The sequence below is a fragment of the Zonotrichia leucophrys genome, chromosome 10, assembly GCF_028769735.1.
Source record: "Zonotrichia leucophrys gambelii isolate GWCS_2022_RI chromosome 10, RI_Zleu_2.0, whole genome shotgun sequence".
NCBI lineage: Eukaryota > Metazoa > Chordata > Aves > Passeriformes > Passerellidae > Zonotrichia > Zonotrichia leucophrys.
The window spans coordinates 18,585,622-18,596,912 of NC_088180.1; the positions used below are offsets into that span (position 1 = coordinate 18,585,622).

Genomic DNA, 11,291 nt, shown 5'->3' on the forward strand with positions numbered 1-11,291 from the left:
ACTCTTCCCCACACCTAAATAGCAAGGTATACATTATCCTAGCTTTTAGACATGAATAAGTTCACATTTAAGCAGTGCTCTTGGAATATTTAAGTCCTTTTATATTTTAAAATAATGTCTTTCTTCAAATAGCAATTACATGGTAATGAAAATGCTGTTGATGAACAGACTGAAATCAGAATTTGCAAGCAGCTTTTAATCACTTGACATTTGTACTGGCATGATTTGAATCACTTTACTCTTAACTATTTTTCTGATTAACAAAATGTGTAATAGTTTCCAAAATAATAAGGATTGTAAAATCTCCTACTTAGAATTAGTGGAAAGAGAATGTATTTTGTATTTTGGTAAAAACAAAGAGATTATTTGGGAATTGAATAGAAAAATGATAAAAGCTCTAGATGGATTGGTAAATAATATTTCATTACAGGGGTATAAAAAGAAGCATCTGTGGTGAATTTTAACTACTCAAATGAAGGAGCTGCAGCTTAGTTCTTTTGGCAAATGAGGATGTGTGCAAACATCAGTTCTAGCTGTGGTTTCGAAGGTAGAATATGAGGAGGACAATACTGATGAGAATGCAGAGTGTGAAAACTGTAGGAAGAACAATCTCTGTCACCATTTCCATGTGAGTAATCAGGGAATCTAAAATTTGAGAAATGAGGAATATGTAAGAGATTTAATCCCCTGGAGTACAGTAATACCTAACTTAGAGTTAACATAAAGATTTTTTTGAACATAAAAATGTTGACATTGGCATAAACAGCAAACAAAGCAAATAGAATTTCTTAAGTCTGCCAGAGCTGGGGCAAATCCATGATAATTTTCCCTCTCTTTTTATTTCTGAAGACATGTCAGTGCTCACAGGGCTGCAGAAATTGTCCTTGCTGTGAATGAGCTGCAGTGCATTAACAATATTTTACAGGTCCTCTGATATTTATTCCCCTCACCTGAAGGTGAAAGAAAATTGTCAAAGAGAAATCCTTAGGAAGCTTTGGCCTTTTTACGATTGTTCTGTATCTGTTTGAAAAATTAAAAGGGTTTTATTTTGTAGAACTTTGTTCCACAAAGAAGCCTGGAAGAGTTCAGTAAACCCATTTCATTCACACTGAGCATGACTTGGAAGAGGAGGCTGAGCAGGATTAACTTAGGCTGACTGCTGGGATGTTTCCTACCATGTGGAGTTAAACTCACCCTCTTGTGAGAATCTACAGTAGTTATTTGATCTTAGTAAAATCTCCAGGAATTCTGAAAGTTCCTAAGTTACACCAGGAGGTTTTTAGATGTTCTGGATCAGTTGTGTTGGGGTTTCTTTGTTTCCAGGAGCATCAGAGTCCAAATTTAATCTTAGGCCAGTCCTTAACCCTTTTATTTCTTTTTATAGCTCCACTTTATGGAAAAGTCAAACATTAGAGATTTTCTGTGTGGTTTTCTTGATTTGTCTGGGTTTGGTTTGTGTTTGAAATAGCATTCAGGAGTTTATTTTAAGGAGAATCCCCAACCTCAATTTTAAGTAGTAGCTCTTCCAGTTGCTGTATTTCAGTAACATCCACAGCTGATCCATTTAGCTACCGTGGTTTTAGTTGGAGACAATAAATAAAAACATTTTTCTTTAGAGGCTTGTAGTGCTTTTGGGGAGAAAATACCTTTTAGCAGCATTCAGAGAGCAATTTAATATCTGAACTTGACAGAATCTGCTTTTGTAGAGAAACCAGAGGCCTCCTTACCTGCAGCAAGGTGTTGGTGTGTGGCAGAGCAGGTGCCCATGGCCTGGCGGTGCCAGCTCTCCACCTGCAAGGGTGACACTGCTGTGAGACTGAGCATCCTCCTCACTGCCACAGTGAACTTGAAACCACTTCATTCTACCAACACATGGGTTTCTGAAAGTATCTTTGTGGTTTTTATTCCTGGGTATTTCTCAGAGTTAATTGTTTAATAAAATTTCTAGTGGCACATAATACATTCCAGGTTATTTTCCAGTAGGGTAGGACATATGTGGAGCTTTCTGCCTGCAAATCTGACAGCACTGCTAAATAACTTCTGATGGAGAGTTTTTGACTTCATCAGTAAGTCTGCCACAGTAATTGAGTCTGTTCCACTTTCAGTATCTGCATATCTCTGCATCAAACAGATCCCTGTTTTATGGAATCAAAGTGTCACTTCTGTACCATATTCATACAAGTTGTTTCCTGAAATTCAATGTGATATTTGCACATAAAGGAAAAAAAAAAATCAAAATTAGCAGCTGACATCACCTCTCTTGGATTGGGGAATCCATTTGCACTGATAATCTTTTTATAGTAGTCAACAGATGCCTTTGGGTACCGTGGTTTGTTCTTGTTTTTGAAGTCAATGTGGTAAAGCCCAAATCTTTCAGAGAAGCCTTTGTTCCATTCAAATTTATCCAGCAGTGACCAGGCAGTGTAACCTTTGACATTTACACCATCATTTAGAGCTGGAAACAGAACACAAATCACTGATAAAGGTGGGGTTTGTCCTTCAGATATGCTTCTGTAAATGTTTTGCTTTATAGCAGGAGGAGATGGGGAGCAGGACAGAAAAAGTAAATAAAAATTAATTCAGATTCTTTGAAATTGTTGTCTTTAGCTTAGAGGTACTAGAGCTCTCTGGGCATGGTAATCTCTCCTTTCTGAGAGTGGAAACTGATGATTTATTGCAGTATTAAATCTCAGGTAGGTTATTGTAGTTATTAGTATTGATACGTTTGCTTAGGTTGACATTTTGGTGAAAATTTGAGTCTGGTTTGCTGTCCATTTTGACTTGTGAATAGTTATTTCCCTGTGATTGAAAGGACAAAGTTAAAAATAAGCAGAAGGTGAAAATACTGCAAAGTCAAATCCTGTAAAGCTGTTTGAAGTGACCTTTGAGAATCTCATTGATGTATCCCTTCAGGTACTGGATCCTCCACTCGTCACACAGCTGAGAGCACTGCATTGTTTCAGACACTCCATTCTCTGTCACATAAATCAGGGGGTTCCCATACTGGGTCTGCAAACAGAATTGTTTAAATTGCTTCACATAAAATCATTTCATTTTGGCAGAATGTGTGAATTAGGAAAGTGCATGAAAAGTAATTTTCTACATTTGCTTACCTAAGTACAAAGAATGCGTAGTAGGAATTTAAGTTAATTATGGGGCTTATTTTAAAATTACTGAATTCTGTAGTTTTCTGAGCTGAAATTAAGGGCTTTTTGACAAAGAAAATTCCTACTAGGACAAGACCAATAGCTGGAACTGTTGAAAATCAAAATCTAAACCAGGCATTTTATTTGCTTCCTTTCTAATTAAAGATCTGCTCTACTCACCTTGATGAAGTTGAGCAACCTTCTGAAGCCCCAGGGCACAGAGTAGAGCCACTTAGGGCCTGGAGCTGGCCAGTTGGGGTCCACCAGTTCAGCCAGGTCAGGGTCAGTGTGGTAACTGGACACTTGGAGGAAGGGAAAGCTCTTCTGCAGAACATAACGAGTGGTAAAATGACCAATTCCCAGGAAATCCGAGGTGCCTTTAATATAGGTTTTCTCTTGCACTGAGAAAGTTGGTAATCTTGATGTCCCCAGGCCCTGCTGGGCACTCTTCCTACCTAGCAAAATAATTATAGGAGACAACTTCTGAGGAGCACAGAAATTGGTTTTCTTTATCTCACCAGCAATAAATCAGAATTGTAAAATCCTGGATGGTTTGGGTTGGAATTGACTTTTAAAATCATCACCTCGCCCCCTGCCATGGGCAGGGACACCTTCCACTATGCCAGGGTGCTCCCAGCCCCATCCAGCCTGGCCTGGGACACTGCCAGGGGCAGCCCCAGCTGCTCTGGGCACCTGTGCTGGGGCCAAGTATGGTTTTCCTGAATTTAGTGTTAATGTTGAGGGCACCTGAGCTTAATTGGTGTTTTGAGATGAGATCATCTTTCATCCTTTCTGTTTGGAGAATTAAGCTGGGTACAATACATGGAGGAACAGTGATTTCAGGTGTCCTGGTGTGTCCCCAAGGTGCTTTAGGAGCTGTGTCCAGCCTGGGGGCCTTTGCTTTGCTGTGTCTCCCCTGTGCCCTCACTTTTAGCTGTGGCCAGGAGTTACTCCCTGTAATGTGCTGGAAGTGTGGATCTATTCATGTCACAGCTACTGGGACTTACCTACATAATTCTTCATAACCTCTGGGTAGTCCCCTCTGTAAATGGGGTTTGCAAACCATCCCAGGTGGAACTGGATGTACCTCTCAGCAGCATCTCTGTCTGTCTGGCTGTGTGGATCAACAGGTTCCCCCCAGGCACTCGTTAGGGAAATCCCAACCATCCCTTAAAACAAAGGGACAGTTCTGCACTTCTTGAAGCCTTAAATAGGAGCAGCAGCACAATCACAGAATGAATCCTCATTACCTCTCTGCTCCCTGCGCCAGGTGCTGTTGTAGGAGTGCCAAACCTTGGCATGGGTCTGTAAAAATAATGTTAAAATAAAATAAATCCTGTGCACGTTTTCATCCCTTATGGCATGGAAAGCTGGTGAGCACTTTCTGCACTGACATCTGCCTGAAAATACCACAGAATTTCTTTTGTCTTTATTACAGAAACCTTCATTTCATGTAAGACATCACAAAGTCCTTTATGCAAGATTCCTTCCCTAAACTGCAGGACATGCACATGGAGCTGACACACAGCCCTCAGGCCAGGGCTCTGTCCCATGGCTCTGCTCTTTGGATGTCTTTCCCTAATTTATTCAGGTAGATGAAAGTTCATTTTTCCAGAGACTTCCCTTCCTGAAGTCACTTGCAACATTCAGGTTCATTTCAACAGGCCAGGACGTTGGTTTCTAGACTAACCTGGATGTTTTCTTTTTCAACCACCTAGAAACAAACTAGAAGAGACATTTATAATATAAGGAAATTCAAATAGTTGCAAGTGTTAAATCAAGCACCAAACATTGGTAGTGCCTTGGATTCTGCACTGGGGGTTTGAAGCCAGATGATAATTTCAGTGTCCTACTTGGAAATTACAGGGCTGTGAAACTACATTTCAATTTAAGGAGTGAAATCTGATAAAAATCCTGAATTGACACACAATTTCAGGCCCAATTTCAGGAGGTTTTTACTTTAATGATGTGATGAGCAGCCTTGTAGGCACCGCAGCCGCCGAGCTTCAGTCCTGGCGCGTGCTCTCCTGTTTCATAGCCCTGCTCAGCCACTGCCTGCAAACACACAGAGGCACAGTCAGAGCCAGGGGATGTGCTCCAAACTCTGCATCCTGCTGGGCTGGCCCTCTCCAACCCCCTCTTCCCTTCCTGGCTCCCATTCCCTGCCTGGTACCCAGCTGTGGCATTGGGAGCAGGGTGTTGGTGAGCAGGGTTAAAGGGGTCAGCTGAGGAATGGGGAAGGGTAAATAACAACTGCCTTTCCAGTTCACAATTTCTAATTTCAGTCTCTCCAGCTGAGGAGTTTTCAAAAATTTCCTGGACTTTCATGTATTAAAAATCTGCCCTTGTGCAAAATCTGCCTGCTGAGATTTTTGGCCACAAAGATTAATGGTTTAAATGTTTCCCCTTCTCTCTCCGTGTTTTTCCCCTACTCTCCTCTAGTGTCACTCCCACAGAATTTTGGGAACAGAGCAGTGCAGTGGGAGAGTTTGGAAGGAAAGCATTGATGACTTACCCAAGGATTGCTGAATGTAATCCAGTGTTTCACACGGTCACCAAACTTCTCAAAACACAGATTTGCATAATCGTTAAAATAATTAATCATGCTTATGTTCTGCCAGCCACCATACTTTTCTTGGAGAGCCTTTGGAAATAAGAATTTCAAGATTCAGTAATTGTACTTGAAGGTCAGCTGCTGCTTAAAGAGACTTCTATTTCTATTTAATTCTGTTTGTATTTCTAGCTCAGAAAGAGATTTTTCAAAACTTCAATGCACATAAAATCCAAATGAAAAGGAAATATTTACAAATTCTTAAAAGTATCCAGGCTTCTCTAATTTTTTCAAGTACTCTTAATTCTTAACCTTAGGAAATTATTTCCATCAGAAGGCTTTATTTGAAGTTTTTCACTAATTTAAATATTGTCTGACCTGTGGCAGATCCCAGTGGTAGAGGCTCACAATAGGGGTGATGTTGTTTTCCAGAAGACTGTTAATTGTGTCATTGTAGAACTGTATTCCCTTCTCATTCAGTTGTTCAGCTGATGGAAAGCACAGACAAGGAATTACCTGCAGTGGTTCCCAAAGAACTGGAAGAACAGAAATCTAAAAGTATGAACCAAGGAATTTTACATTACAGTGTGGGGAATTCTGTAATGGTAAAATGCAGACAAACAGGAATCTGTAACAGGAATGTTGAACAACTGTGGGTTACTCAGGAGTAAAATTCCTTACAGATAATATTGGGAAGAATGTGGTGAAATTGTGCTTACCTTTGATGCCTGTGGGCATAATCCTTGGCCATGAGATGGACAAGAGGTAGTGATTCACCTTCAGCTCCTTCAGCAGCTGGATGTCATCCTGTGAGAAGAAAATCCAATTAACACATCCTGAGGCTAAGCAGAAAAACTTCCGTTCCTCATCTGTCTAAACGAATTCTGAATGCAGAAAATCTATGGAAGATTTGCACAAGAGGATTCAGTCTGGTTTTTTCTGATCTTTGAGGTGATGGCTTGTTCTACTTTCCTCTTCAACCACTTTTTTTTGACAGGCCAAAGAAGTCCTGTAATGTTTTGTGCAACTGTGGAGACTGAATGTTTGCACTATGGAAAAATGAGCTGAGGTCTTGCAATACTATTACATTTATGTCAGAATTTGTATTAGAAAATAATAGAGGCCTGTAAATCTTGACTTCAAACATTTCAGGCTCAAAAATGTAATTACTTGAACTTTCCTTCACTGTCTTATACTGGAATGAGAAAACCCCCTAAATCCCATATGAATGAATGTATGTTCTTTTGCTAAGAAAATATACATCTTCAGTGTTCAATGAAATTAGAAATTGGTGGTATTTGTGCCAATGCAAAGAGAATTCTGACGATGAAAGCAAAGAGTGCTCTGATATAAATAGGACCAGGTAAGTGGACAAATACAAGCAAGTTTTAGAAAGCATTTCTAAATGCAAATCCAAATAATCTCTGTGTCAATCTCTTCTGGTGCCACACCCCAGTAGGCTCAGAGCCCCAGCTTCTCTGAGATACTTTTTAAGCTGTTCTTTCAAACTTCTGCTGCTTGAGAGCTCAAATGAAACCTCTCGTGCATTTTCCCATTTTAGGAGAGTACATCATAATTAGTTTCTTTTCTCTTGGTTCTTGCTGAGACCTCTGGTGCTCCCTTGAACTTCATCTATGTGGAGAACCCTCAGTGGAATATAACTTCTATTAAATTAGTTGCAATTCCAATTATGTAACCCTGGCTTCTCACAGTCATTTGGATTCCCCTTGCTGTGTATCTGTCTTTCCTCCAGCACAGTAATTCCAAAATTGGTTTTGATGGTATTAGCCTTGGAAACATGTGAACAGAGCTGCATTGATTATTTGTTATCCTTTCAAAAAATGGGCAACTTCCAGACTGAATTTTGAAGCCTCTGAAAAATACACGGAAAACTTCATAAATGCACACACATGTGATGGTGTTTGCAGGGCTCTGAGGATGAGGAAACAGGATCTGACTCCATGTTTCAGAAGGCTTGATTTATTATTTTATGTTATATATTATATGAAAAATATACTAAAAGAATAGAAGAAAGGATTTCATCAGAAGGCTAGCTAAGAATAGAAAAAGAATAACAAAGGCTTGTGACTGAGACAGTCTGGACAGCTGGACTGTGATTGGCCATTAATTAGAAACAACCACATGAGCCAATCCCAGATGCAGCTGTTGCATTCCACAGCAGCAGATAATCAATGTTTGCATTTTGTTCCTGAGTCCTCTCGGCTTCTCAGGAGAAAAAATCCTAAGGAAAGGATTTTTCAGAAAATATCATGGCTACACACACACACAAAAAGTTAATTTTATTTAAAGCTCAAACATGTTTACTGTATTTCTAACTAAGCATTTGGACTTCCTTACAGCATCTAGAATATTTTTTGACACAAAAATCCTGAAAAGCTGACATGTATTTGGGAAACTGTCGCAGACATTTCTTCATAGAAATCCTTTCTTTGGGATTTGTCCCTCTTCTGGGAAGCAGAGCCCCAGAAAAAGAATGTAAACAAATTGTTATGGGCTGCTGTGAAAATGTGGCAGGGGTTCCTGTGATTGGCCCTCCTTCCATGTGTACCATTAAGGGCCAATCACAGGAGCGGCTCAGGGGAGATTCCTTCAACACAGAACTTTGTTATTCATTCTTTTCTATTCTATTCTTAGCTTAGCAGCTCTATGCAAGCTCTCTCTTTATTCTTTTTAGTATAGTTATAATGTATTATATATTGCTGTGGTGTGTTCTTAAGTTCGTTAGTTTGCTCCCCCCATTTTCTGTATTACTTCCTGCTGCTACCCTGCCAGTTAGGTTGCTATGGAAATGAAACTGCTCCTCCCTTGGTTTCTCTTATAAAGTGAAAGTTGTTTCCTCCTTGGGGTCAGTCAATCACTCCTTTTCTCCTCCCAGGTTTCGAGAATTTTCTTTTCTCTGGGAGTTATGGTTGGCTGTAGCCCCGGAGCCCCTCCTATGATTTATAACAGTTGGTTACTTTGGTATATCAGTTATGTTTCGTACCTCCAAATATGTATTTCTATTGGTTAGCCGGGTTTCCCTGCCTTCTTCCCCCCTTTTCCCTTAAAACCCTCTCCTGCCCCTTGTTTTGCTGGGTGTTTCCCCTCCTTGTTGGTTCTTCTGTAATAAACCGACAGTTTACCCCCAGCAAGTGGTCGCCTCCTGATTCGTCTCTCACCGCGCTGCTCCGAGCTATCCCCCAGCTCAGCCCGAGGCCAAGACGCCGAGGGGGGCTGGTTTTGGATGCACAGGGGCCCTGGCCTTCGCCCCTCACCAGACAGCCGGATCCAGGGCCGTTCTCGCCCCCGCGCAATATATCTTATATCAATAAATCAAGCCTTCTGATCAAGGAACAAGATTCTCGTCCTCTCACCACAGTGACCGTCTAAGGTCACTGCGATAGGAAACACTGTGGGATGATTGGTTCTATGAGATTATAAAGGAAGAAGATTTTACTGAACTGATGAAGATTTTACTGAACTGATGAAGAATATCAGCACTTGGATTCCTAAACTGAATACCCTTTAGGTGCAGGCGGTTCCCCCTGACCGTACCTTGACTCTGTAGTAGCCGTCGCAGGCAGAATCTCCCGTCTCGTTCCTGAGCACCCTCCCCTGGCTGTGGCTGAAGGCGTCCCAGATGCTCGGCCCTTTGCCATCCCTGTCCCAGGCCCCCTCGGTCTGGTAGGCAGAGCTCCCCACACCCCACAGGAAACCTGGGGGTGAGAACAGGGCAGTTATTGGAACAGCTTCCTGCTGCTTGGCCTCAGTGCTGAATACTCATAGGAGAGAGGAGCTGGAAGGGAAAGGAGGCACTGCTGGACAGGCTGAGGTTTTCCACATTTCAAAATGTGTCTGTGCCTAAATAGGTCTGAAAATGGGGAATAAATGAAGGTGGCCTGTTCTGATGCACTGAAAAAGAAATGGCATCCTTTCATTTATTAAACCTGTAAAATCTGTACTTTACAGTGATGAGGTAGGGCATTGATAGTGCCGAAATATCTTACTGTAAAAAACTATCTTGCTGTAAAAAACAAATTAGGGTTCCACATCATTTGTAAAATCTGTACTTTACAGTGATGAGGTAGGGCATTGGTAGCGTAGAAATGTCTTACTGTAAAAAACTATCTTACTGTAAAAAACAAATTAGGGTTCCACATCATTTGTAAAATCTGTACTTTACAGTGATGAGGTAGGGCATTGATAGTGCCGAAATATCTTACTGTAAAAAACTATCTTACTGTAAAAAACAATCTTGCTGTAAAAAACAAATTAGGGTTTTCCACATCATTTCTCTCTGTTGGTTTTCATAGTACTTTTAGCAACTACAAGATTAGATGTTATGTAAAATATTCAGAAATATTCTGGATATTTTTTCCTGTTGTTACACAAAATACTATATCATAAATGACTTGAAAACTTGAGTATGAAAACCAGTCAGTGCCTGTAGATTTCTAGTTTTGATTTTGCTTGGCTGAAATGTGTTTAAATATGTGTCAAAAAAGGATAAGGTTCATAAATTCATACTGAAGAGTGGATTGGATAGTACTGAACGGGTTGAAACAAACCCAGTTATTGTGCTGATTTCTTAAATTAGCTGCATAACAAAGGGTATTTTAGTTTATTTCATTAGTTGTAGGTAATTTGTAAAAAGGGAGAGGAGTTCTCAGGTGTGACTTGTTACACTTGGATATGAGCTGTTATCTGTGAGCCTGTCCCTGTGTTTCCTGTTGGAGTGGATTTATGGAATGCAGGGTCATGTGGATCTCTGTATTCCCAAATGCTCTGCATCCTGCAGCCACCTCCATTTCTGTTCCTGCCATTTCCCTGGAAGGACCTGAAAACCTCTGGGTCACTTCCTTGTGCACAGGAGCAGCTCTAGAACATTCCAAGGCAGCCGGGCGTGGGCGGTACCAGCTGGGAAGGTGCCGTAGTAGAAGGAGCCTGGGTTGTTCTTGGTCCACGGGAAGTCCTCGGCCACACTCGGTGCCATCACTGCCACCAGCACAGCCCAGCACCTCAGGGCGTCCCTCCTCATCCTCACCAGCTGGCCCTGCCAGGGAAAACACCAGAGCTCTGTCAGGGCTTGCTGCTCCACAAATCCGGGCGGTCAAAAGGGAAAAGCTGATTCTTTCTCTGCTGAATGGGAACTAATTGAGGGCTGAAAGTTTGGGCTGATGGAAGCAGCAGTTCGACTTCTGCAGGGTGGGGAAAATGAGGGAAGATTGATCCCCTTAATCAAAATTATAATTATTAGAAGCCACATATTTTCTCTAATGTTACTTTTCATTATTCTAAAGGTCTCTTTGTTAGTACCTGTTTTGTTCTGAATTTCAAACTGTCCCACAAATATCAGTAAGTAAAACCCTCTAACCATGACGAAAAGCAACAATTATACTGGTAGCATCTTCCCACCTGTCATGGCAACAATCCCTCTGGAAGTTGAAAAGGAAAATTAACACTTGCAATAATTGCAGTTTTAATTAATTGCAGCTTTTATCTTGATGCTGTCCTTTTTATCCAATCCCAGCATCAATTTTAAACTGTGACATCAAGTTAAATTATTAGAGAGACACATTTTAGCTGAGTTAAAT

The 11,291-nt window shown here is 40.9% G+C and overlaps 1 protein-coding gene across 3 annotated transcripts; it reads right to left on the bottom strand.

Moving 5' to 3' along the window:
• Nucleotides 1-431: 431 nt before the first annotated feature.
• LCTL (lactase like) lies at nucleotides 432-5,751 on the bottom strand. 3 transcript variants are annotated; one of them, XM_064722240.1, is made up of 9 exons: nucleotides 5,662-5,751; nucleotides 5,106-5,201; nucleotides 4,397-4,451; nucleotides 4,154-4,315; nucleotides 3,327-3,601; nucleotides 2,883-3,009; nucleotides 2,256-2,455; nucleotides 1,728-1,791; nucleotides 432-645 (listed from the first exon to the last, which is right to left on the bottom strand). In XM_064722240.1, the coding sequence occupies exons 1-9, from the start codon at nucleotides 5,749-5,751 to the stop codon at nucleotides 530-532; spliced, it is 1,185 nt and encodes a 394-aa protein (XP_064578310.1). In that variant the 3' UTR covers nucleotides 432-529. The 3 variants fall into 3 exon arrangements, with proteins under 3 accessions (XP_064578310.1, XP_064578311.1, XP_064578312.1); XM_064722241.1 differs by lacking the exons at nucleotides 1,728-1,791; nucleotides 2,256-2,455; XM_064722242.1 differs by lacking the exons at nucleotides 1,728-1,791; nucleotides 2,256-2,455; nucleotides 5,106-5,201.
• Between the last annotated feature and the right edge of the window lie 5,540 nt (nucleotides 5,752-11,291).

Coding starts and splice junctions, on each gene's coding strand:
- LCTL (XM_064722240.1), bottom strand. CDS start 5,751: ATGATTAATTATTTTAACGATTATGCAAATCTGTGTTTTGAGAAGTTT. Junction 4,316..4,396: donor CTGGCGCAGGGAGCAGAGAG/GTAATGAGGATT, acceptor CTTTGTTTTAAG/GGATGGTTGGGATTTCCCTA. Junction 2,456..2,882: donor CATCAATGAGATTCTCAAAG/GTCACTTCAAAC, acceptor TTCTGTTTCCAG/CTCTAAATGATGGTGTAAAT.